At 31.3% G+C, this 27,331-nt stretch overlaps 1 protein-coding gene across 2 annotated transcripts in view; it reads right to left on the bottom strand.

Moving 5' to 3' along the window:
• LOC130443504 (uncharacterized) overlaps nucleotides 1-27,331 on the bottom strand; it is a 164,043-nt gene that overhangs the window by 4,710 nt on the left and 132,002 nt on the right. The window contains exons 1-4 of one of the 2 annotated variants that reach the window (XM_056778196.1): nucleotides 25,209-25,588; nucleotides 2,352-2,651; nucleotides 1,570-1,698; nucleotides 49-401 (exon numbers count right to left, since the gene is read on the bottom strand). In XM_056778196.1, coding sequence (XP_056634174.1) covers nucleotides 49-401; nucleotides 1,570-1,698; nucleotides 2,352-2,651; nucleotides 25,209-25,442 — 1,016 coding nt within the window. In that variant the 5' untranslated portion in view covers nucleotides 25,443-25,588. Of the gene's footprint in view, nucleotides 1-48; nucleotides 402-1,569; nucleotides 1,699-2,351; nucleotides 2,652-25,208; nucleotides 25,589-27,331 lie in introns of those variants that run through there. The other variant, XM_056778187.1, reaches the window with a different exon arrangement.

A 27,331-nucleotide genomic window follows, 5' to 3' on the forward strand; every position in this document is an offset into this window, starting at 1 on the left:
TTAAATAAGAATAAAAAATAATTATGTATATTTGATCTAGTTTCTTACCTTCCTTTTCGGCATTTCTCAACAACCTGCTCCCATCTTGGTCCCACTTCTCGGACAGTTGCATCGTCGAAATAAATCCATACTCTGAGTTTGGTGTGGAAGAAAAATGTTGAGTAATGTTTACCATAATACGTTACGACACCAACTAAATTATGAACCGATACGTCCGCCCATCGACTATCGACTACTGTATTAAAAACATCTCCAAGTCTTAAGGAGGTTCCAATTGTTGAAAATACTTCCATTATATGTTCTAGCGTTGGTCTTTCGGAGTTCCATACTAGACCAATTGATACTATTTCGGGGCGATTCATTAATGTACGACCTATTTGGATGACGGCTCCACAAGCACTCTGTAAATAAAAGTGAAGATGTAAAGAAGAAAATAGGAAAAACTTTTATTTTGAATCGTTAAACGCGAGGCAGGATAAAATTGTGTACACTGCTACGAAGTTGATTATTTAAAAAAATCATGATGATTGAATGGAATTTACCACAAAGGTGTCACAATAAAAAAATGAAGTTATATGAAAGATGAACTGTTTGTTGGTGTTTGAATTGATATAACCAAATAATTACTATCAAGCTCAATTATTTATTTTTTTGTTTTTAAGAATAATTATATGGGCTTTACCATGTATCAGGTGTACATATAGGATGTTCCATTTAAAATTCCAAAGTTGATGACTATACTGAAGAATTGGGACACCGTTTATAATCCAAAAGTCAATAATCTAAAAATTCCTTTAAACACAAAGAACTTTTGTATTTAAAGTTTTTTGATAACTCTTACAGGTTTTGAGAAAACTATATGGGTCACCTTATGTTTGACACCCTGTACACTTTGCCATTAACAATGAAGTAAATTATGGCATAAAAGTTGTCTCAACATTGTAATGATGAAATTACTTCCATGTACAAGAATTTAATTTTAGCCAATGGGACTCGAAATTTCGGCCATCTTTTATGCAACATCCTCGATCTGTATCTAATTCTCTTGCTTGGTATTCGGTGTATAGAAGCGTGGTTGCCAAATATCAATTTTGGATGAGTTTCATATTAGTTACTTAAATGTTGGATGTTAGTGACGTTTTATTTAAAAATAAGTTTCCCTACAGTAGCTAATAGATCTAGTTTGACCAATAAATATTCAATGTGTCAGTTGGGTAAGAATCTGATGAATCATTCTTTATTTTCTGTTAATTCAGGCAATGAACAATATATTCAAAAATATAGAAAAAATGGTATGAGAAAGAATAAATAGAAAGGTTACTCAAATAGACAACATTCTAAAGTGAAACATTACAAATAAACAACAAATTGATTTGAAATTTCATAAAATATTTGCATTATGGTTAGGTTAGGTTAGTTTATGGTGCCATCTGTGGATTTATTCTTTTCCTTTAGATAATGTATTTAACAAAAAATGCTCTTCAACGCTGGGTATTTAAAGAGTTTTTAATCAATGACAGAACAAATTAATTACATTAATAACAAATTAAAGAGAAATATAGAACTTACTGGACATGTTCTGACGTCTCCCATATTCCCTGCTTTTCTTAAAAGTTGTCCAAATGGCTCAGAATTACCCCTTCCTCCATTTGCACGTACCTGGTACACCAAGGTTGACGTCGAGATATAATGAACCATCTGAAATAAATGAAAAAATATTAATTGTACATTTAAAAACATTAACACTTGACGTAATTGACATTGAAATCAAACCAAAAGCACTACAGTCAGCTGAGAAGGTTATGGCTTTAATATTTTGGGCTACGCATGAAATATTGTTCATCCACCAAAAGGGAGATATAATCAATAGCGAATACTACATAGAGTTGTTGGATCGTTTGAATGCAAAAACCAAAGAAAAACGGCCTCATATGTCTAATAAATAACCAGCGATTACACTTCGAATTGCTACCTCGTCCATCGTATAGTCAAGATCTGGCCCCCAGTGACTACTGACTATTCGTTTTTCTTAAAAAATCCTAGCCGATAAGGAATTCAGCTCAAATGAAGATACAATTCCTGAAACTAAAGCCTATTTTGAGGAAAAATATAAATACTTCTACAATCACGACTTCGATAAGTTAGAGAAGCGTTGGAAATATTGTATTACTCTTGAAGGAGATTACAATTGATTTTTGGAAAAAATGTCATAGTTAGCCACACGACTTATTGAGTGATGTGTTAAGTTTCTTTTCAGAATAGGAGATTTAAAAAAATATAAAATGTTAATAGGTTTGCTATAATTCTAACTAAGATATATTTCCTTTGTAAATAATTGAAGTATAACTTACTTGTGTGTAAGATAGTGGTTCTGAAGTGGCACCGCAAGCTGCACAAACGCTTTGTTCCACTAAAGTCATGGCAAACTTTTGATGTGGGATACAATGTCTTGCATTACACATATCTTCGGCTTCGCCTTGTGCTATGTGCATATGGATGCGTAAAAGCATATTTTCGAAGCACTCAGCTGCATCGTCCATAAACCCCAACTGAAATCTATTTTGATCGAAGAAACTTTCCGCTAACGCCCTGCGTAACGTATCAGGAGGCAAAGCTGTTTCGGTCGAGAATTGAAGTTGAGAAAACAACTCCTGAAAAAAAAAACAAAATAATGTTATTCAATTTGATAAGAATTTTTGTTATTGCGTTTTTATTACAAATTATTGCTAATTGTAGTGAGTAAGTAACTAAGTTTAAAGTCTTACTCAATCCATATATTCAAATGGTAATAGTTGGTTAATTAAAGTAGAGCATAAAATTGCTAACTATGACTACTAACGGAGGCAAACATTTGAATTATTATTATTTCTGTATGTGTAGGTCTCTCAATGTGCCCCAATTTGCATCATGCAAGATATACAAGCTAAAAGAAAACATAGAAGGTGTGTTGCGAAAGATAATGTCGTGTCTAAATAATGATGATTTAAGAGATTGTAAGGCGTCACACGTCTGACAACTTAAGAGAATTGGATATATTATATACAAAAATAATCGTTTTGACCATGAAATGCGTGTCACTGTTACTTTTAACGTATAAATGATCAAACGTATTAACGATTTTGTTTTAATAATAATACAATTATTAGTATTAATTAAAATGATATATTTTTGATAACTTGATAGAGATAGAGGGCTATATAAGAGATTTTTTTCATAAATGCATCTGGGCAGGTTTATTCTTGATTTTGACATGATTTTTGTCTACTTCATAATTTATATACTGCAGTTAATATTCATAAATGAATATAACTATGACAAGCCAGAATTTATTATTTTTATTAATTAATGTGTATTCCACCCAAAAACTCGAAACAACATCCTAAAAATATTGGTGACTCACGATTTCAATTAAGAAAACGATTTCTTGCTCGTCGTCGTCTCATTTCTAATCGAATGCTTTCTGGGTTTTAAATTTTGTTACGTCATTGATAATCAAGAACCATTGTTGGTTCTATACACAACGCACCTATTCATAACCAGGTCAATTTTAAGAGGATTGTCACAAATACAAACTATCGAGTACTGAGTAATTGAAGACTTTGTATTATTAACATTGGCATCATTTGGGTATAATTATAAGTTTTGTTCATCGTCGGTATTTTCTCATAAGCTGAGATGAATATTTTATCACGATTCAAGCACAAGATTTTGAAATTGATTAAAACAATTCAGGGTCGTAAGATGAAACGGTTTCATGTGTAATTCTTTCACAATAAGTATTGATATTCTGAAGCTCAAAAAATCGTTTAAAATGGTATTGATCTTCCAACACATAGACCGTATGATATATTAACATAAACTTAATGCAACACTTTTAGCTCTTGTGCAAGCTTCAAGACCGATATATATTCGATGTGTTGTAAAAATCGTAAAAAACACTCAAGATCAACTGATAAAGGTAGTCTGGTAGTCTTCAAATCTTATATCAGAGAAATATATATAAGTACACGACAAAAATAATTTTAATATTTCCTATAAGCGTGATTTTGTGGATGATTATTTATTGTCTCTAACTTTTTTTGTAAATTATCTCCTATCAAAATGTTGTATATGTATATTATAGCATCAGCCAATGAATAATTTTATCTCCAATCCCTTCTAAAATATTTACATATCATTGAAATCTGATGAAATTTAATGCAGATAGCGAATTATCTGTAAAAAGAGAATGGGGATTAAAATTATTACTTGTTTTTGTGAATGGTTCAGATCTAGAATGCTTCGTACTTCTCATGATTTAAAATCAGCTCAAACAAGGATACAACAAATAAAAAATACACGTAATTGAGTGAGAGTTAAGCAAGAGAGACCAGAGCCATTGGAAACCTTGTTAGGGGTATCTTGAATCCAGTATTGCTGACTTTGGTACTACCAGAAGCAATAAAGCAAAAAAGTTTGCAATAAAATCTGGAGAAGACGCTACAAAAGATAGGAGTACGAGGTTTTTATAAAAATACACGTAATTAAGTGAGTTATGCGAGAGAGTCCAGAACCATTGAAAACCTTGTTAGAAGTACCTTGAATCCAGTATTACTCACGTTGGTATTACCAGAAGCAATAAAGAAGAAATCAAGCAATAAAAAAACAAAGCCATAATAATAGGGAAGAAATCACAAGATCACACAATAGATATAGAATAAAAGTTCCAATGTTTGTGTTCAATAATATCCGAATATGAGAGAAGAAAATAGATGCGAGAGACTGTCTAATAGAATAAAAAAAAGAGAAGTACCCAATGAAAAACAATTTGATGATAAGTAATTATACGATAATTATATACGGCCCAAAAACTGCAACAATCGCGAATAAACTATGTAAAACAAATATTAAGTACGGCAAAGTTGCGATTTGGAAGGAGAAATACAAAATTAGATCAGAAGAGATAAAATTAGGAATGCATCACATAGGCAAAATCTAAATATAAGTTCAATGGAGGATCTGAGATGGTTTGGTCACATAAAATGAATGAGGGAAGACAGGTATTTGAAACTAGATTACCCGTATACCATATAAAGGAAAGGAAACTTAAAATATGAAAGGTACAAAGGTTAAGGTGACAGAGATTAGTGAAAAGAGATCTGAAGAAGAAAATGAACATACTCAACTTCACTAAACAAGCCAAACGCTTAAGGATGCAGAATTAAGTAATTTCTCGTAATACTAACCCATATTGATTACGAAATTAAAAATATCAATCATATATAATCGAATGAGATATTCCATGAATGTTTGGCTAACTTTTTGATTTCAAATATTTTTTAAAAATCCGTAGTAACAGATTTTCTTTGCATAAAATATTCTTTAAAGTATATAATTGTAAAAAATTTGTTTTATTCGACTCCGGTATAATAATTATTTGTGAAATAAGAAGAAAATATTGATAGTATCAGATAAAATATATTTGTATACAGTTTCAAATATTCTGGCGTATACATACAAAGTTGGCAATGTAAATGATGAGACAGAAGTGAATTTTCTTTGAAAAGGGAAATTTCAAAGGCGAGAAAATAAAAATTTCCAAATTGATTAAATATGAATATTCTAGAATCTGTACTGCAAAACATATCAGTAATAACATCTTAGAAGAAACAAATACCTTCATAAAACGGATTGAAATAGACCGTTAAAAAAATAAGACAAGCTGATGAAGTAATTAAAATAAAACAAGAACAGATGAATATACAAAGGGATGCTTCAAGAAAAGCTAAAAACAAATGTGATGGAAAATTAATCTAGAATAAAATAACAATGACTATATAAATCAATCACAAATTTTATTATAAATTCTGTGTTACGTCTGAAAAATCGTATTGTGAACTTTTAACATTTCTAGAGGATGTGTGTGTTTCTAATTCATGGTTAAAAATGGTCATGGAAGGAAGGAAGCGAACCGATATTATGAATGAATAAGAAGTCTTTGTTACGGTTAATTTTAATTACCTGTATAATCATACGGTGTAAAAAGTTCCCATACCTTTGAACTTGTTCACTCCTGAGAAATACACATAGGAATATTTAAATTCTGCTAAAAACAAAATTTGTGTTTGTTGTTAGGACGAATATCAGAAAAATTTAAATTATTTGATAGAGGTGTCTAAAATTCGAACATGGTTTCAATTCTAAAGAAATTACGCAAATTCTGGAGAGCTTCAAGGCTCAATTCTTGGGCCGACATTATTTCTAATTTTATGAACGACATTTCCGTGAGATTAAATTTTATGTTCTTCTATGCAGATGATCTAGAACTATATCCTTCTATAGTACTAATTAAGTGATTGTCGCTTATTTCAATATCACATAGAACAATTTCAATCCTTTAAAATGCTTCAATTGTATCAAAACTAGAGTATAACCCTCTTACATGGAACCCTAGTTAAAATAAAAATTATCTGTTCAGAATATTTATTCTTTCCAGTATACGAACTCCTCGAGTTGCCACACGGTCGCATTTTTTATTCTATTTTTCAGTTTCTTAAACTAATACACTCGAGCTACCACATTTACGTAGGGATGAATCAATATCGCTGACAAAAGGATTGGGAGACTTTTTTCAGCACTTTAAATAAAAAAAATTTAGTATCAAGCTGTGAACGAAGACTCTGTACCATAATTTACGACTGCAAAATTTTGGGAAGCTGAATTCGAACATGGCCGTATTCGCTTGACTGACAACGAGCGACGAACACGTACCCTGACCGAAGAATTTTGCAAGCGTTAGCTATCCACGCGTTTCATGCTCTCTTTGAATCTAAAGCGGATTCGAATATATATTTCCCAGCCTTTATAGAAGCGGTTTAAGCAAAATGAGGCGGATTTTAGCGTCGATTTACAACTGTGGATGAACCAATGCTCCACCATTACACTACAAGAAAAAAAAATGCTTTTCCATTAGGACAACGCACTCTCTCACATTTCGGTGACCGCCATTTCACTTCGAATTGGTTGGCAACTCACCGTATTTACAGAATCTGGCCCCAAGCAACTTTTTCTTGTTTCCCAAATCCACCTACCATCAATTTACTCTTAAGCTTTGAGTATATCAACGATATTTATGAGAAAAAGAAATGAGTCTAGTATAATTTTGGAAATGACCACGATATTTAACCGTTATGTGGTATTAATAAGTATATATTGTACTGCCCAATCTCTATATAGAATTAAGTCATATATGAAATCGATTGATTGTCTTATTTTGAATAAAATACCCCACACACACACACACACATATATATATATATATATATATATATATATATATATATATATATATATATATATATGTATATATATATATATATATATATATATAATTAATATTGAAGTTATCTTTGAGAAAAACAATAAAAATGACCATTTTGCTAAAAATATATTGTTTGGAAGTAATTTAAAAAAAGTATTCAAATAGTTTTGATTATGCTTATCATTACTTTTTGAATAACCCTCGTATTATATTACATATCGTGAATTTGAGGGTATCGTATCCATAGAGTTTCGTTACGTGTTGGAATGTTGGATATTCTGTTTTTGAAGTTTTCGTAATTACCTATTTTTCAATTAATAATTATAGTTAATACAACAAATACTTATTTATTAAGTATAATTGTCTAATTTACATATTTACGTATTTTTAAGTGTACAATTCTCGAGTTACTCAAATGGATAAATACTGTTAGATGTTTACTCACCGATAGTAAAATCATGATACCATCATGATGCAATTATGAATCTAATACAAAATTTTGCATCCATCAGTTATTTAATTTAAAACCAATTGCACTAGCGTAAAAATAATTAAATTACCTTTAAAGCTTTTTACACGTAATAGGTAGTAGCTATTAAAACTTTCTTTTTGTGTCGTAAAAAGGTTCATAAATCGAACAGATTTTAACATATTCACGAGATGAGTCTCCGTTATATTGCAACCTACTTCCGTACTATATTCCACAGCACAGCGTTGCCGATATTTATTCATATAGCCGTAAATGAACTATGATTGTCTTTTCATCATACACAGTCGGGAGCGGCTGGTTCTGTTCTGTGCTGCAGTACTGCATAGCTCTCAAAAATAGAAATAGAACTAAAAAAACGATACTTACTATATCATTTTAATGATAATAATTGGAAGTAATATAACACTCCATATAATTACGACTTCGCAATTGCCTGTAATACCATGAAGTCGTTCAGTTGAATAATCCACATATCTTCAAATTCACGCTTTTGCAGTAAGAAATGGTGGAATACAAGAACGTGTTCTGCTCTCTCTTTTCATTATTAGCTTTTTTACTTTCCGAACTGTCTAAGGGTCAACTCCAAGTGAACTGACATTTACCGAGGAGAGTGTGTCAGTCAAAGGTCGAAGTATAGTTTTGTTCCACGTGTAGTTTCTAAGTAGACCCAATTTGATTAAATACAACGTTTCCAAAAATAGTCTAATCAATCTAGGAAACAACTTGCGGAGTTACGTCGGGATTGTAGTGATGCTGGTGAATCTGTACGACTTAGTGTTTGATTAAATTTTGCTGCACTGGCACTTTGTAGTGGTGAAGCATTGCTTGTTCAAAGCTGTGTCCATTTTAACGTAGTATATTTATTTTATAACTTAAACATGCTTTTTTGTCTTAGAGTTTTAGAATGCTTGTGAATAATTAGCCAATTACTTCAAGTTTAAAAAAACACAATTTTTAACAATATAAAATTAATCAAAACAGAAAGTTATAATTCTATAATTTTTCTATTTGGGAAAAGTATTTTCTTTACTGGATATTTAGAAAGACTTTTCATCATTTCTGAAGTCGGTGTTCCTTCAGATATAGTACCGCTTTCAAAACTTTCCCACCGTCTTGCCCCATATAAAGTTTGTACATCGGACCATACTGAATTTCCCAGTGTTCCCACATAACCCATTCATCCTAGAAGATGTCTATATATTTAAGAAACAGAAACTAGTTTCACCAAGAAAAAATATATTGCTTGCAGCAAATTATAGAAATTGTGAACTCTTTATTAAACTAAAAATCCAAGCTTTCGGGAAGTGTTCTTACCATCATCAGGAAAGTTCAATTTAAGAAAGAATTCCTAGGTGTTTTCTCAACGAATTAAGTCATTGCAAAAGATTAAGGAGTTGGGTTTCACATTAACTGTGCATGTTATAATTAATATTGGGTTAAAAATTCTTGAATGCGTAGAAATATTTGAAATATGTAATTAATATTGCTTTAATCATCAAGTAATGCACATATTTTCACAAAATACCATGTGACGTCAATTATTTATAAAAAAATTTCTTGAAATTCTTATTTCTCAGACCTTTCCATATGTTCATGCTTCTAAATGTTCATGATTTTAGGACTCTTCTGATTTAAAATTAGATTTTTTTATATTTTGATAAAGACTGAAACAAGTCGGAACGTCTTTCAAGAACGTGGCAATAAAACACCAAAGTGGACTAACTTTAATATATTTTCCGAACATTCGAATACTTATGTATTCATCGACTGGGAAACAATTAAGATTTGCGGTGGTTTTAAATTGTATTAATGTTTGTATAAATTTTCAAACTTATAGAACTCAAAACTCAATATTCAAATTGACGCTGGTAAAAATATTGATTAATTGAAATATAGATAAATATATTACAGCCTGTACTTATATTTTATTAGACATATTAACTTAAAAATCAAATAAATTCAAAGAAAAGCATACAGTAATTTAAAATATAGATAATAAATTAATGATGAATATGAAGGTACAGCTTTTACCACTATTCATAATTGTCTTGAAAATGAGTTAATCTTGAAATTTACCGACTCTCTTTGTCGATAGAAAGTTTATGAAGATCCGAAGATTCTTGGCCACTGCAACGACATGTACCTGTTCGATACAGCCTAGGGCAACGTCTGAAGATCATCTAGACCCACATTCGCCGAGAAAACTCACTTATTTGACCCTAATCTCAATTTTATTAATATCGAGTTAATTAGTTTATGGTATTCTAAAGAAGAGAAATGCCTTAAGGTAACCAAATTGACATTCACTCAATTAGATACACTCTATAGCAAAAATAGTGTTTCATATAATATAAATAATTATTAATTATTGTGTTAAAATGTATTCAGAATATTCAAAATGTATGCTACTACTGCATATTCCACCAAATCTTTAAGAATTTGCGTTGGGGACGTAAATATTACATCACATAATAAATGTGAAAAAAGAAAAATAAAGGAACAGCGGAGGTTGAATAATTGCATTCGCCGACAACATAGTCTTAATAAGAAAGAAGACAAACATAACGGAAACTATGTTACAAAAATGACAACAGAAAGAGAAGAAATGTAAATAATAATAGATGAAAATAAACAAAAATAATGAGGATGTGGCCAGCAATAACAATGGGAGATAATTATTGACAGCAAAGGGGAAATATGATCAGAATTATAGGTATCAGAAACTTGAGGATGTTTTTGAATATAGGACAAAGTTAATTGTTTTGATAAAAAAGATGATATTACAAAGCAAAATACTAACTAAGAAAATCAAAATGAACATTTACAAAGCAATGATATTAATAGATGGCACAGAAACAATGACGAAAATAGAAGAAGATCAATTAAGAATAGCGAAAAGGAAGATAATAGTTGGTGAAATCAAGATAAATTGATAAAACACACAAAATCAACTAGCATTTGGAAAGAGCATACTAAAACGCAGAAGTAGGGCAATACAGATGGCAGAAGTAAGGCAATACAGATGGCAGAAGAAGGTTGAGATTAAAATGGTTAAAAGAAGTAAAGGAAGGAGAATTGAACGAATGAATACTAAAAACAGATCCGTTTGGAAAATAATTAGCGAAAGAGAATAATAAAAAGAGGGTGTTAATTTATTTGCCCTACAAATAGGGTCTAGAAAGCATTATGCTGATCAACTCTACAAGGGGTGTACAGAAATTTTACTTTCAATATCGCAATTTCAATCTGTAGAATTTCATTGATTGATACCTTTTACTATCACTAATATTTATAAATTCATTCCAGTGCATTAAAAACATTAATTTGAGTGACATATATTTATAACAAATCATATAACATCTCGTCAAATTAAATTCATCTTTTGAAATGATATCAAAAGATTTGTTAGGAATGTCCGTGTTGTATAATAAATGGATGTTAGTCATAACATTCGTAGCATACCTTTAAACATAATCATCTTCGAAGCATTCAATTCTTCATTTTGTAATAAAATAAATTAGGGTATCTAATGGACCGGAGACTGATATATGGTACTATACAAGGGCTAAATGGTGAAGCTAACAAGATCTTTATACGATAATAGTAACAAGAAAAAATATTATATAAGATATTACTAGAAAGAAAAAATATTAAATCTTTTCTGCACTTGAAGACTAATGTATTAAAATTTTCATCATACGAGGTCTGGCTATTAAATAACGAGACTGGTTACGAAAAATTATAAAAACTATTCTACATTGGAATGCTTCTCTTCAATATACTCCCCTCCCCTCTCCTTACACCTTTCCATACGTTTTTTCCATTGATCGAAGCAGTGCTGGAAGTCTTCATTGGTGAAGGCCTTTAGGAGCTCTGACGTTTTTTGCTTTGCCGCTTCCATCGACTTAAATCGGGTCCCTTTCAACTTCGGAAGCAAAAAAGTAGCACAGTGTCAAATCTGGTGAGTACAGCGGGTGTTCGAGCACTGGAGTACGCTTACTGGAAAATATTGTTTCACAGATAGCGCGTTATGGGCAGGTGCATTGTCCTGGTGCAAAATCGATCTGTGTTTTACGAACTCGTTATCGCAGTGTTTCCAAAACTGACAAATACTAAATCTGGTTGACAGTCTGACCCTCTGGAACCCGTTCAGTCATCACGATACCGTTAATATCGAAAAAAACGATCCCCCATAGGCCTCTTGCAACAATTTATAGTACTCGGTCAGTTTTTTTCAATCTAACGAGAAATTTTAGATTGATACGTTACTTTGTTTGCATGGCACACATGGTTTTCGGCACTAGAAAAAAAACATGTTTGTTTCAAACCGCTACTACACAAATACTATAATAGTGACGGAAACGTGTTTTGGGACGTGCATAGACAAGATATTTAGATACCCAACGCACTACTCGTTTTTTACCATATCCGTCTAGGGCGCTCTTTAGACGCGCAGTATCATTATTTAATAGCCATCTCCCTCTCTATTTTCAATACTTTGTTAGAAGTTAGTTAGAAATTCATTGACAATTTTATTGTTCAATAAATCTTTTGACATCTATTCTCCATTATTTGAGGTTATTTGTTAAATCTAAAATCTTCCTACTGTAGTTGAACAAGGCGGTCACGACTAGGTGAATCAAAATAACATACTATGTACTTGCTGAGAATAGAGTGAAACTTATAATTAGACAGTCGACTATCAAATTAAAATAAAAAAAATTCCGATTATTATATGAAGAAAAATCAATTATAGTATAATTAAGTTCTCAAAAATGCCTAATAACATTGATTACGAATAAATAAATATTGTATAAATACATTTTTTTTTAATCAAATGAAAATATTATATTTCAAAAAAAATATTGACCAAGCTTCGTAGAACACATACATAGTTATCGCATAAATTCTAAGAACCTGCTACGGGCAAAATGAAAGAACCTGGTTATAAGTTGAATCACTCAAAAATTTCCGGTTCGAGATTTCTTAGAAAAAGTTATCGCTATTTATGCAGTAAAAATGCTTTCTTAAGGTGGTTTGTAATATTTAAATACTCATCATAATTTATTCTTAAAATGATACCGATTTATCGGAAACCTTGAAAGATGACATTTAAATTGAAGTTTTATATTCCGTTATATTACTTAAATACTATTATGTATTTTGGATTTTCATACAATGAATAGTAATTATAGTAAAAGTCAAAAATATATTAAATATAAATAATAAATACATTATCTGAAAATAAGAACATATTTGAAGCGCTGAAAAAACTCGAAATAAAATGCTATAATCTACTTTTATCTATGAAAGAGTAATAAAATTACGAATCATTCGTGATTTTGACAGGTCAAAACCTTTTTCTATTGTTCTGTACAGCGTATGGTTATAAGAGACCAATAAAATCCCGAAAACAGGTACATTTATTTTGGTTTTGGATTCGTTTTTTACTCTATCGCAAATCAAAATAGACTATAAGAAAATTCAAATATCACATAATTCAGGCTTAATATTTAATCAAATTTACTTCAAACATTCAAAACCAGAATATGCATTTAGTGCACACAAAAACCGTGCGTTGCTAATAATAAATCCCTATACAATCAATTCCACTTCAAGAGTATATTCATTCGTTTGTAAACTTCAGTCAGATACACACAAAAAAGCCAATATCCAACGAATTCACGAAAGCCAGACTGATAGCAAGAAGCATAACCTGAAAAATGAAAACAGACTTCCTACACAATTAAAAAAAAAGTGATTGTTGAATCATAGCAACCAGAATATAAGATGTCTAAGTAGAATTGTCTAAGATGTAAAACAGATGACATAATTGTTTTAGAGGTATCTCAACCCAAATAATAAGTAAAAATTGGAATTAAGCGCACTACTACTACACCAAGTAAACTGTTTATCATCGGTCTCTGAAGACGACAGTGTAATTGTGTTAAGTATCACCTACTGTTTCAGAAATTTCAATTCACTTGGGACAAAACAATTTCAAAACTCGGGAAACTAGTTGAAATTCGAAAAATAAATTCGTGTCAAGCCCGCATTATTATATACATCACATTATTACAAAATGAGGAGCTAAAAAGTTGTTATACGAGATGTGTAGAGTCTGAGACTAGATAGTTTTGCTTTTAAGTCACTATCCCTGGAAACGATTTTGGTAATCTCATCCCATTTTTGATAAATTATTTACTGTCTTTGCCTAGCCTAGCCTTAGGATGACATTATTTTTATTGCATATTTGGCTGTTTTTGTGTCAAATAAGATTGACATATCTCTTTTCAGATAGTTCCTTCCAAATTAGTAATTATTCGGTAACACTGCATACGATCTGGCAACGTTGTGCTTGTCCAATTTATTTATCTCTTCTACTTTTTCAGTGCCAAGAGCGAAGTTTTGTGGTGTGTTCTCGGTAAAGCCACGAGTATGAATTTTGAGAAATTGGAATAGGGAAAATAGCTTATTAGGAGCAAAAGTTTTTCGTTGGTAGACATTTTGGAAAGCAGAGAAGACGTTAAAGGTCAGCTTCACAAAGAACGAACTTCAACTAACAAAAACGTTAGACACGCACTTCTGAGATCAGACCGTCGAGTCGTTTAAGGATATGTTGGAAAATAACAGTTGAGTTTGAGCACTTTCAGCGCACAGCAATTTGTAACAGACGATTTGCACATGTGATTCGTGCTGAAAAGCTGCATAAAACAACATAATAAAAAGATATACGAAAAAACACGTGCGTCTATCTTGTTGGAAGGATTAGGGATGTCATACTTCATTAGGCAGTCCTGGTAGACAGCTTTCAGAAGTGAAATCAAATCATTATTTGTAACCGCTTTTTTATCATCGAACCGATATCAATTGAGCAGAACAGGGACCTAGTATTGCTACACAATATTCGATTAATACGCTAGTGAATTATTGAGGTGAGGAGCCAATCACTCCTTTTCCAAAGCTATTGCCGTTTTCTTCTGATAGCAGCACGCGAACCTTTCAATACCTCATTTAATTTCAATTTAATGATCACATTTTGACTATTTGGATTCGCTTTTCTGTCTGTCGTGTCAGAATTTGATCTTGATCTAATGTTTCTAATTATTTTTACAATAACAAAATAGCACAATCGAAAAAAAGAAATTGTGAAAAAACTAACGAAATTGACGAACTAACACGTCCAATCGGTAGTAGCACACATCAACCGAGCATATAAATAATGCATCCGCAGCTGTACCAGCCCTCTCCCCATTTAAATTAGAAATAAACAATGAAAAAACAAAAATCCCCAAACCAAGAAGTACCGTTTTTACTTGAACTAGAGCTCTCTTTTGGTCTTCTTTTGGCCAATTATCGTTCACTTTTCCTCCTGTTCAGCACAAACCCTCGCAGCCACCACAACCCCAGCCCTGCAGAGGAGCAGCTCCTATATCAGAGCCAACTTCAAATAAAAACGAAAGTTTTGGAGATGAAATATCAGTCTCATTACGTAGAATATATAAAAATAAAGCAGAGATTTATCGCATTCGAAAGACAGTGTCAGATCAATGAGACAACAGAACCAATGAAATGTATAGGTACCATGAAATAAGAGTCGAAAAACTTTAAGAGTATAAACCACATAGAAACTAATGAATGCTAGAAAAATTGGGAGTAAGATTCTTATGTAAACAGTTATGAATAAAACTAATTGTGAAATATTATACTGAATGAATAGATTGCATCTGTAAGCAATTGATAAGTAAATAAAGGATTTACCAATATATTTCGTAAAAAAAATTATCTTAGAAGGATGAAAACGATGCGAGGTTTCCAAATTTAATGTTGAACGTATATTATAAGAAACACTAATTAGAAAGGATATTTCCAAAACCAGTCGAAGGTTATTTTGACTGAAGAACACGTTTTTGAAATGTCAATAAACAAATATCTATTCATTTGATTCATACAAAGTTTATTGACGCGTCTTTTCTTGTCTGTAACTAATTTAGTACTAAAAGATGTCTTCATCAACCATTAAATGCGAATAACCGCCCGTCTGTTCATTAGAACTGGACTCCTGTTAACAATGATCAAACAAATAGTATAACAATTAAAAATTTACATCTGAAACTACTCATGCATTCAAGTTCATTAGCCTTATACAGTAATATAAAAAGTATATTTGTAAATTCATCACGGCCTATCACTATCACAATTGATTATTCACTTTGCCAGGTAGTTCTTAAAATTTGATATAAAAAACTATCATTTGAAAAGTGATAATATGTTGTTTATTTATTTGTAACAGAGAGAGTCAATTTATTGAGAAAATATAGAACATCAAAAACTTCATCCAGGCTTCAGGAGATGTACATTTTTCTACAAAACAAATTATTGCAGAGGCTTGCCTCAAGGGAGGGTGACTTAGTTTTGTCAAACTGTCGGAAGTTATCTGCCTAACTATTTCTGTCAGAAATCATTGTCTACCAAACCTTTTTTAGGTTTGCGAACGTTAGACTAATTTTCCAATAGGGACTAATAGGTAAGCTTATCATCGTTATGTAACAAAACTATGTTTTTCAATAAAAGCGGCCGTTTTTCCTAAATTCGACATTAAAATGTAGCAAAATTCAGCTTAATATTGACCAGTTAACGCTTCCCTTTTGTTTCATAAATCATCAATAAGGATTATATATAAGGAATTCCAAATCAATGTGTTCGTGACCTTATTGTTAAAAAATCGAGTTTTGCTCATAGTTTTTCTAATATCAATTGCATATTATAAAGACCCTTGCGTACAATTTTGTTTGATCTACCATAGACGTAGATACCTCATTTTATAAATTTATTGTGTATATATCTTATGCTCTGAAAGTATTTGTTAAAAGGCAATCGAATCATTATAAATTGGACTGCATTATACGCCGTTATTTAGACAGATGCACTTAATTGTAGTCCTACTTGGAACTTGCAAAAAATCTTTATTATACCTCGTTAACTTGCTAAAACTGAATATTAAAGTTTGGTTTAAACAGGGTACCAGACGTGAATTGAGCCCTTTTTGAACACTATTCGTCTATTAGAACTTCGGTAGTCTTTTATCTGACGTAACTAATCTTGTCGTCATCGAACGATCTTTGATGATTCGGTTAACGCAATCCGTTCAGTTCTTTGTCTTTAAAACCACGTCGCTTGATGCAGTTTCTAAACTCATATAATTTTAATCTGGATAATTTGCTACATTTTGCTGTATTACTTCTAATATCGCAACCCAGTTTCCCTTATATAAACTATAAATTGTCCTACGTATAAAATATTGAGTAGCTTTGTCGACTGATATCAGTTCACAGCTATAATTGATAGTTTGAATTTTGTTTAATTATCTTGTTCTACTTTAATATACCAAAAATGTGTTTGTAACTCTATCTTGAACAGAATATCTTTGTGATATCGCAATGAACAAATAGACAGGTTTTTGTTTGTTAACACTCCGGTAATTCTTATGAAACAGAAAATGGAGGTGTTTCGAGATTACGCTCTACATTTCTATTTTTAATCATTGTTTGTTTTAAAGTTTAAGCCGATAATAGTTGGTTTACCGTAGAATCTAACATCTAAAGAAATGTGTCAGTAATCTCATGTTCTTAGTTAAAACTGCTTTTTCGATAAACTTTTTATTACTCAATGAGTCATGTGACTAACTAAGAAAATCACATTTTTTCCCCAAAAATTGATTTCATTCATCAATGTAATATCCTTAGACAGCAATATAATCATTCCAATACTTCTCTAACTCTTTTGCTTCAAAGCAGGCTTCCGTTTCATCAATTACTTCTTCATTTGAACTAAATTTTTTTCTTCGACATATGAGGCCGTTTTTTTCTTGATTTCTGCATTCAAACGATCCAACAACTATGTAGTATTCGCTATTGATTTTTTTTCTTTTGGAGATAATCGATGAACAATATTCCATGCCCATCCAAAAATACTGAAGCCATAAGCTTTTCAACTTCGGACGTGGTTCACCGGCTGCAGTCCACTCAGATGATGAACATTTTGATTCCAGAGTGAAGTAATGGATCCATTTTTCATCCATTGCCACGTATAGTATAGTAAAATCTGATTTATCACGTGTAAACATGGCCAAACTGCGCTGAATCATCATCAACACGTTGTTGATTTGATCGACTGTGAGTAAACGTAAACGTCACCTTCTTTCTAATAAGCTTTCTCATGGTCAAATGTTTATGCATTAATTGTAAATATCCTGCCTGCCTTCTGATATCTTTACGGCCTCAGATATCTCATGCAATTTCAATTTACGATTAAACATAACCAATTTGTGAACTTTTTTAATGTTTTCTGGAGTAACAACCTCAATTGGACAACCAGAACGTTCACCATCATCGGTGTTTGTACGACCACATTTAAAGTCAGCAAAACAATAACAAATGAAGCAGAGTCCGGATAACAATTTTAATTAGTTAATTAATTAGTATTAAAATAGATATATAATTTATTAAATATGTGACTGATAATTTAAGCAATTTATAATTTTTATTAATATTAATAAACCGCGTTGCCGTATTAATTTCTTCTTTGACTTAACGTTCAAACCCGTTATTACCGAATAAGGAATTACTTAGCAACAATGCTAAGTAAACTGTTAACTCGCAACTTATGTTAGACATCGAATTGGATCTAATATTGTTGACAATAGGCTTTGTGCAACGCTGCACGAGTTTGAACTTCAACTACTCGGTTCTTGAAAACTACTTTCATTTAAGTATAGTACGATTTTACAGCCGGAGGTCAAGCTTGTTTTTCCTAGCGTATGTGACGGCACGATTATTCCTCGTGTTATAACCGCGACAGAACGGTTTCGTTCAAAAAGTTTTTACCAAGAAAACTTTACGTTTGATGTTCTTATTTGATATGTTATTAAATACAAATTTATTTTGATTTCTAGTTCATTTTAACGACTGTTTATTCATGAAATTATTTCGAAACAGTGAAGGAAATTAAAGAAGAAAACTGTCCCTTCAAAGGCATTATTGTCCCAAAAAAGGAGTCTGTCAATTTTCGTTCACTTCTATATGACCTCGATCTTTTATTTTTCATTTGAATTTGGATGATACAGATCGTAAAAATCTGTAGATACATCAAGCCAAATATAACAGGTTTGGTTACGAGCTTTCGCTTTCAAACTCTGTTAGTTTCTTCAGCAATAATATAAAAAAAATTGTCGTTAAAAATTTTGACATTGTCCTAAATTGAGATCCACCATGCAATATGAGTCTAATAGTCTGGTGATAGAAATTTTGAATATTTAAACTGAGTCAATAATCCAAATCCGTTCCCAATTTTTCTTATTTTTTGCTAGGTAACCCGCGATTGCGATTTACGTGGTTCTCTGGCACTGTCACTCGACTCTTCAGAATCACTCCTTTCCAACAGTTCGAAGATATGAAAAATGAAAAAAAATAATTTTCATTGAAAATCTTGAAAAAGGAAAAACTATCAACCGCGAGTTTTATGTGAACTTCATGCAACGTTTGAGCAAAGAAATCAAGCATTCGGTTAAGAAGAAAGTGTTGTTTCATCAAGACACCACCACCAGCTCACACATCCGTTATTGCAATGGTAAAAATTAATAATTTAAAGTTACAATTACCAACTCATGCATCCTATTCTCCAGATTTACCGTCGACGGATTATTTTCTGTTCACAGACTTGAAAAAATTGCTCGGTGGTTAAAGATTTTCCAAGAATTAGAGGAAATTTACCGCCTTCGCCCCCTGTAAGACCGTTAGAACAAAATTTCTCCAGTAAATTTAAAAGGTTGGAGCAAAACAGAAGAAGAGACGTAACGATTACGATGCGAAAATGGAGATGTATAGGTCATATACCAGCAACAAACATACCAAACAACCATTTAATTATGATACAATAGGCAGAACGAGAAGAGGTAGACCTGTACGAACATGGAGAAGAATTATCGAGAAAGATAAACAGATAAATTTAACATGGAAAGATGTTACAGAAATACCCAAAAACGTAAGTAAATGGAGAGCCCTCAACAAAATGAGACGAAAAACTCATAACGACCCCGAAACACCGACAGGTGCCCTTTGCTCCAGTGGGAGCTATATGACGATGAGGATGAAATTTAAAAGGTATGCAAGTGGTAGAAGATCTAAAAATGATAGTTAATTTAGCAGCTTGTAATTTTTTTATAATCTGAAAATAAATGGAAGCTTTTCATGAGTTTATATACAGCGTATGAAATTATGTTGATTTCCTGTTAGGATACTGTATACACCTTGAAGTAGATCCCATCTCTTTTTTGTCTATATCGTAACCAGCTGGCCTGCCAGTGTTTTATCACACGTTATTTGTATATCAAAGAAACGTGTGGAAAATAGGCTTTTTCAGCTTGTTCCATAATTTATATGATCTAAATTGATTCTCAAATTAAAAATTGTCATTAAATAGCAGACATTAATTTAACATCGATTAAAATTATTCAAATAGATAAGAAAAACATCTAATATTGAATAACAAACATCCCTATTGACAGTTTTTTCGTTTCTAACGACGGAAGTTAACGGTATGAGATTTTTTATCACAAGGAACGGAAATTATTATGTCTCTGATGGTTTACGTCATCAAAATTTATCTTTTTGCCTGGGGCCGTAGGAAGAGATACATAGTTAAAAGAATTTCGTTGTTTTATATATTCGATGATAAATGAACATTTATCAAAAATGCAGCTGTTCTGTAATTGTTTTAAAATAAGGATTTTTCAAAAGATAAATAAATCCATTTTTTATAAAACAACCAACTTAAGTAGGGTTTAGATTATAGACGAAAACAAAATAAAAAAAATTTAAAGTTGACATATGTAATATATAACATAAAGAATATTGATACTTCCAGAATGTAGCAAAACTTATAGACGATTCTTTTCTTTCGATACTTTTACAAGAAATCCACTATTCATTCCTAAAAAATTAAAGAGTGACCATTTTTGATAATTTAAATGAGAAACGAAATGGAATTCATGAATTCCATTTTGTTTTTGATTGATTTTCTAAAATTTTTTTATAATAAAAATGCGGTACATCGCATATCAACTAAAAATTTGGTCATTAGAAAGCTGTGCGCAAGATTGGTGCCGCTTTGTTCACAATGAAACAAAAATAGCGTCATGAAGATGTTTCCATCGAGTGTTTGGCAATGTTGGATCCATCACTCCAAACCCGGAACAAAAGAACAATCAAAACAATTGACTGATAAGGGAGAACCGGCTCCAGAGAAGGCAAAAACCGGCAAGGTCATGGTGTTGTTTTTTGGGGATGCGCATGAGATAATTTTCATTAAATATTTTGAATAAGAAAAAACTATCCACGGCGAGTTTTATGCGAACTTATTGCAACGTTTGAGCGAAGAAACTGCTGTTTCATCAAGAAAATGCACCAGCACACACATCCGTTATTGCAATGGTAAAAATTAATTATAAAGTTACAATTACCAACTCATGCACCATATTCGCCAGATTTACCGTCCTCGGATTATTTTCTGTTCACAGACTTGATAAAATGGCTCGGGTATAAAAAGGGTATTTAACTTAATCGGTTGTTGTTGGGTCAAGTACTTCTGGGACCATTCTCGTAGCTGCTAATTTTTTACTTGTATAAAGTAGTGGCAGTTATACCAATTGAACTTCTCGAGTTAAATTGAAAACAGAGAGAGCAACATGTTAATGGAATTGTAGTATTGGAAAAGAGAGAACGAACATCGATTTACCACACTCGCCAATAAAATCAAAACTTGTTAATTTCCTTCTTCGCCGTTCCTACCACTCGAAACTTCAACGTAATGGCAATTCAATCAGAATAGTGAAGAGAGAGATGGAGAATGGTATACCGATGTTCATTCTCTAAACATGATCTGGACATTCGGAATATAATCTTGTCCTAACCATATGACTGGATCTTTTCTACCCTAGTATGGATAAATGTGATCAGCTGACGGGTATTTCATTTGTTTATTACTAAGTTGGAATTTCTGGAACGCTCATATTCATACTGAACCCTCTGTTTACGCTACAGTTAAGTTATCCAAAACAACCCTCTTTACAGCGGCGCATCATCATCAATTACTTATTTATTATTATGAACTCTAACCTATTTACCTCATCTTGCTATAAATTTTGAATATGTTTAGTCAGTCTGTAAGTTTTATAGATTCCATTTCAACCCCATTGAAGTATCATCTTCAGTTAATTATTATTAATGTGACAATTTTGAACCATAAATATATTTAACTAATTTTATAATTATTATGGTATAAGATAAGAACTAATATATAAAGAATCCTGTAATATTTTGTTCATTCAACTGATATTCGTCTAGTACGTTAGTCAGATTATTGTAACTAATTGTAACTTTAAATTATTAAATACTCAGTTTGCTAATAAATTGTTTTAAAAAGCAAGGTGAATTGAGTTATTTAATTCTACCACTACACCAACGCTTCCATTCACCTTCAGTCTCTGGAGATGATAACTTGGTTATCGAAACGCGTGTTAGACTATCGAAACCCGCGTTAAACAGTGTAATTGTCAGTGTTGGACACGTTCAGTATTGTTCGTGGTATTTTTTTGAAGATTGAAAATTATGAATTCCCCTATATGTCTGTCTGAGACTAATTCTCATAAACAGCAAAATTGATAGGTCACTAAGGCTTGCGATTTTTATACTTTTTGGCATTTCAAAAAAAAAAGCTTATTGCTACTGAGCTTTAGTGCAAAATCCGTGTCAGTAAGTGAACCATGGCTTTGATTTCACAACTTCTCGACATATCATTTTACTAAAGTAAAATTAGAATGTTTCAAAAAGAGAGTTTAGAAACATTTGAGAAATGATGAGAGGAAAATAATCAGGAGCCTTCACGACTTCTTTGTTCACCCAAAAACAAAATGGTAGTATAGGTATTGGAAAGAAACAAATTTTTGATAAGAGATTAAGCTACAGTCACTGTCTCCTTTGCTGACATTTTATACAGGGTGATCCGGGACTTGATGCAAAAATTCGAGAGTGAGTAGATGACGTTATGCTGTGACATAAAAAAATGTTCTAATACGACCCCTGGTTTCCAAGTTATAGGCGTTTAAAGTGGCGAAATCAGAACTTATATTCAAGTATGTCTACTAATTTATACATTCGAGTTATATGAATTTTTAATGGATGATTACGTATGTTCAAGTGGTGTGTTGAAGGAATAAAAAAATTCTACATTACTATATGAAAGCCGGGGGCGGCTCATGCCCAATGGTTAATAATTCGTAACTTTTACAGGGACAAGCTGTACAATTTGAAGATAGCAAAACCGAATTTTTCAATTGATATTTTAACAAGGTATTCTTTGTTAAACTCAATAAAAGTTATGGTTTAAAAAATATGTAGATTTTTAGATCGTTGTAAGTACATGCCAAGGAAACCGTTCGCCATAGACATTCTTAAGGAAATTATCATAAATTGTAATTATTTATTGAAAATATTCACAGGAGGTATTAAAACACAATCAAACATTTCTAATTGAACTGCATACTGTCGGACACCGTGTTAGTTACATGAGAAAAAAATTGTAAGAAACAAAAAAAACTGTAATAAATGTTCGAAGTGGGCGCCTTCAGCAACAGAGAAGAGATCGGCAGTTCTACATGAGTCAAAGCCCCAAAGTTCGATGGCAAGACGTCTTAGTTAGACCAATTACTTAAAACAGATTAAAGGCGCCGCGCGAATTTCGCGAGCTTGTTTGTAACAATTTATCTCAGGTGATCTCTAATATATTTACCTATATTTAATATCACGTTTTAACTAAAAGGTTACTTCTCGTGGTTTTTGTTTAAGGCTATTTTTATAACAAAAAATTGCAAAATTATTGAATAATTTATTTTTCACTGCCTAATTTTCTTATAAATAAAACGATTGTCGAAAATAGTGCTTCATATACAAAACAACCAAGAATTTTATATGTTTATAATTTTTCGATATTTTTTATTGCCAAAATAATTGTACTATTTTACTTACGTGATTTTTATATAAATTATATATATTTACGATTCTATTTTGACTTCCTTTGTTGTAACCTAAAGTTTTTTTACTGTGAGATATAGTATAAGCTTGGTCAACGAACTATTACCTATTAAAACGTGTACAGATGGAGTTAAAGAGATAGCAACATCGTATTATTCAATTAACTTTATAATCAATTGTCTATTATTCTCACAAAACTTATTAACGTTTTAAAATTTTTCCTTTTACGGAAACAAAACAAATGCGGGTTAATTATTGTAGAACAATGATATTAGGGATATGTAATTGTTAATTGCTTGTCGTAGATATAATTAGAAAATGAGGAATTTTCCTGGGATACGAAGCAAATGTTTCATAAAGTTTTTTGTTTAATTTTTCAAGGAGAAAGTCTTGTTTGCATACCTCTTTTTAGCAATTTTTATCGACAAATCAATTTGTTGCGTATCTCCAGTTTCTGCAATGACCGTAGAAATATCAGGAATACCAATTAGATGTATGAACATTGGTTTTTTCTAATTTCTATAAGGAGTGTATTTAATTCCTAGTCGCTATATGTTTGTGGAAAAGGCATCAAGGTGAAAAAATATGAATAGAGCATAAAACCTTAAACAGATATCTTTAAGACAGAATTAAACAATGAAAATATAAGGAATATTGTTTAACTTTTGTTGTTTCACATATTTGGAAATAATCAAAGACTAAACATGTAGGTAATGTTAGGCAGTTGGTATTAATTATTGAAAGATAATTTTGTTTTTAATATTCACCTTACATATGACAACTCTAAAAAAGTGTATTGGCACCTATAAAACCGTTAATTTTGTGACAATACTCGAAATACCTAGCACAATTTCAAATTATTATGGTCCCAGTAATATTTGAGGAATTCATCCATATACTCAAATTATTATTCTCCCAATGGAACAATCAGACCAAATTCATTATGAACATTAACCTTTAATTCAACTATGTAAAAACATAATTTATACTAATTGATCAATATTATGAGTATTCCTTTTACAGTTATTACAAAACTGTCATGTAAAGAATCGGATTAAAAAGAACACTTGTTAACTACCTACTTAATTTATTAACCTGTTTTGTAAACATATCGACCATATGGTGTTAACTCTCCTTTGTTGCATCCTTTAAAAACTCTATAAACATAAATAGAAATAACGATCAAATAGTAGTTCAATTAGTATTGTTTATCAAAACAATTACCCTAAACATACTCTCAACCTTCAATTTTCCAAATACTTCATCAAATAAGTTATTACAAAAGGAATTTAAAATTTAAATTTATACCAAGACAGTCTTTTATACATACATATAATTCTTTTTTTGTTTTTTCATCTAAAAACTCCTCGTTATCCTCCTTAATTTTTCCATTTCTTGTTAAACTATTTGTATTAACCCTCATCGCAGTGTCATTATCCTTATCTTTCACTTTAATATCCTTTATGCCACTCTTAATCCTTTTCAGCGTATCATTATCACTAACTGCATTGTAACACGCGTTACCCTTATTTGCAGGTTTCTTATACCGAAACTTGTTGATCATTTTTAATTACGCGCTCGGTACGGAAGAAGTTAATAAAAAAGAAAAAGAAAATGGTGCGCATTACACGATTGATAACGTCCTCAGCCAGAAGCAGGGAGAGACTAAAACAACTGAACGCTGCAGAAGAGCGGCTAAAGAGAGAAAGGTGTTACAGCGTTGCCAGGTAAATAACAAAGCAAACTCTGAGTTATTTTGAAAGGTAAAAGTTTTCTTGGAACCTTTATTTAATAATGGAATAATATCTGTGATGTGTTATGAGAACTCATTTAATAGTTGTTAAATTGTAATAATTTATAACAACTAATATATTTCTAACAATTAAACAAGGAACATTAACGTTTGGTAATTAGTACCAATTCGGCGAAAAAATTTTCGTTTTAAACGTTGTTTTATATTCTATAGACGTTATTGAACCATTTAAAACAAAGATTGAAAAATATTCTAGAGTTCTCTACTAAATATCAACACACCAAAATACTATACTCGGAGGATCTGGTCTAGAAAATTCAAACCATAACTAATCAGATAAAGCCGATAGTTTTTTATAGTTAATTTGATTCAATTCCATAAGTTTATAGCCAGAATGATGAACAATAAATATGAAGGTGACAAAACGTTTCTATCTAGTGCCTGGCAGTGAAATTATAATTTTCATTAGGTTTTTAAATAACTAACTAAGGACTAAAGAGAGTTGGAAGAAAGCATGCTATTAAAGAAGATAAAAAAGACCTATATTGGGGTATCAAAGAAAAATGGAGGATTGATATTTCTGTTTCATTGCAAAAAACTACTTATTACACTATTAAAGTACCGTTTAATTTCAATTGGTGAACACTGAGTTTGTAATGTGGCAACGTTGCTTTCATCAAAGCTACCTATTTGCCATTTGTCAAACGTAAGTTTTGTTTGCAGGTAAAAATAGTAGTATGGTTTCGAAAATTTTCATGTTTATATAAACATGTGCGGTTTATATAAACAAAGCGTTTTTTATTGTACAAACCATTTTTCTTTTAGGTTTCATTACTTGAGGGAGGGAGTTATATACCTATAACTGGAAACATCTATACCACGCATGTTGTTGGTTTTGTAATTCCTTAAAATACATTGTTAAAAATGATAAAATACACTGTTTTGTTCACTACTGCGTTTTATAAATTTTATAGGTATAATAAATGTATATTCACGATAAGTGAAGTCAGCAAAAGTTTGGTATCGAAGGTTGAAATAAATATTGAATAGTTCCAATGTTTGGATATCGCACCACCTCTCAAATAATGTCATAAATCAAAAAATAAGAAAATCTCTTTTATTTTACTATTGTTGCTAGAAAACTTGGAAACCTTATCTCAAATTATGTCATGTAAATAGTCGCCATTGCAGTAACTCTGTCAGTTTTTGAGTTATCATGCGAATAGTAGATAATAAAGTTATAATTAATTTCAAACGCTTATTACTCGATAGTTTGTTTTTTTGACTTTAACATTATTTGAAAGGAGTTGTGATATATCAGAAATCAGCGACACATTTATTATTTCGTAGTTTTGATTCTCGTTATTTGGCATTTGAAATAAAACGACTATTATGCAAAGTTAACCTTGGTACAACGCGCTACAATATTTTTATTATCTTAAACAGCTATTAAATTGTTTAACTGATTTCTTAGTATATACTCCTTTTTAGTAGTTTCCAAGAACTTTACGTTATCTCACGCTATTTTGGATCTTTTAAAATTACTGATTTATCTATTCCTTGATGTTTGAAAGCTTTATTTTCTTCTAAAAACGAATACAAAAACCCACAGGTAGAGTCAGGTAAGAAATTTAAAGTCTGCAAAACACTTATATCTACCCAAATGAAGGAAGTAGATATATAGTCGTAATAAAACTGCC

This window comes from Diorhabda sublineata, chromosome 1 (genome assembly GCF_026230105.1).
Source record: "Diorhabda sublineata isolate icDioSubl1.1 chromosome 1, icDioSubl1.1, whole genome shotgun sequence".
NCBI lineage: Eukaryota > Metazoa > Arthropoda > Insecta > Coleoptera > Chrysomelidae > Diorhabda > Diorhabda sublineata.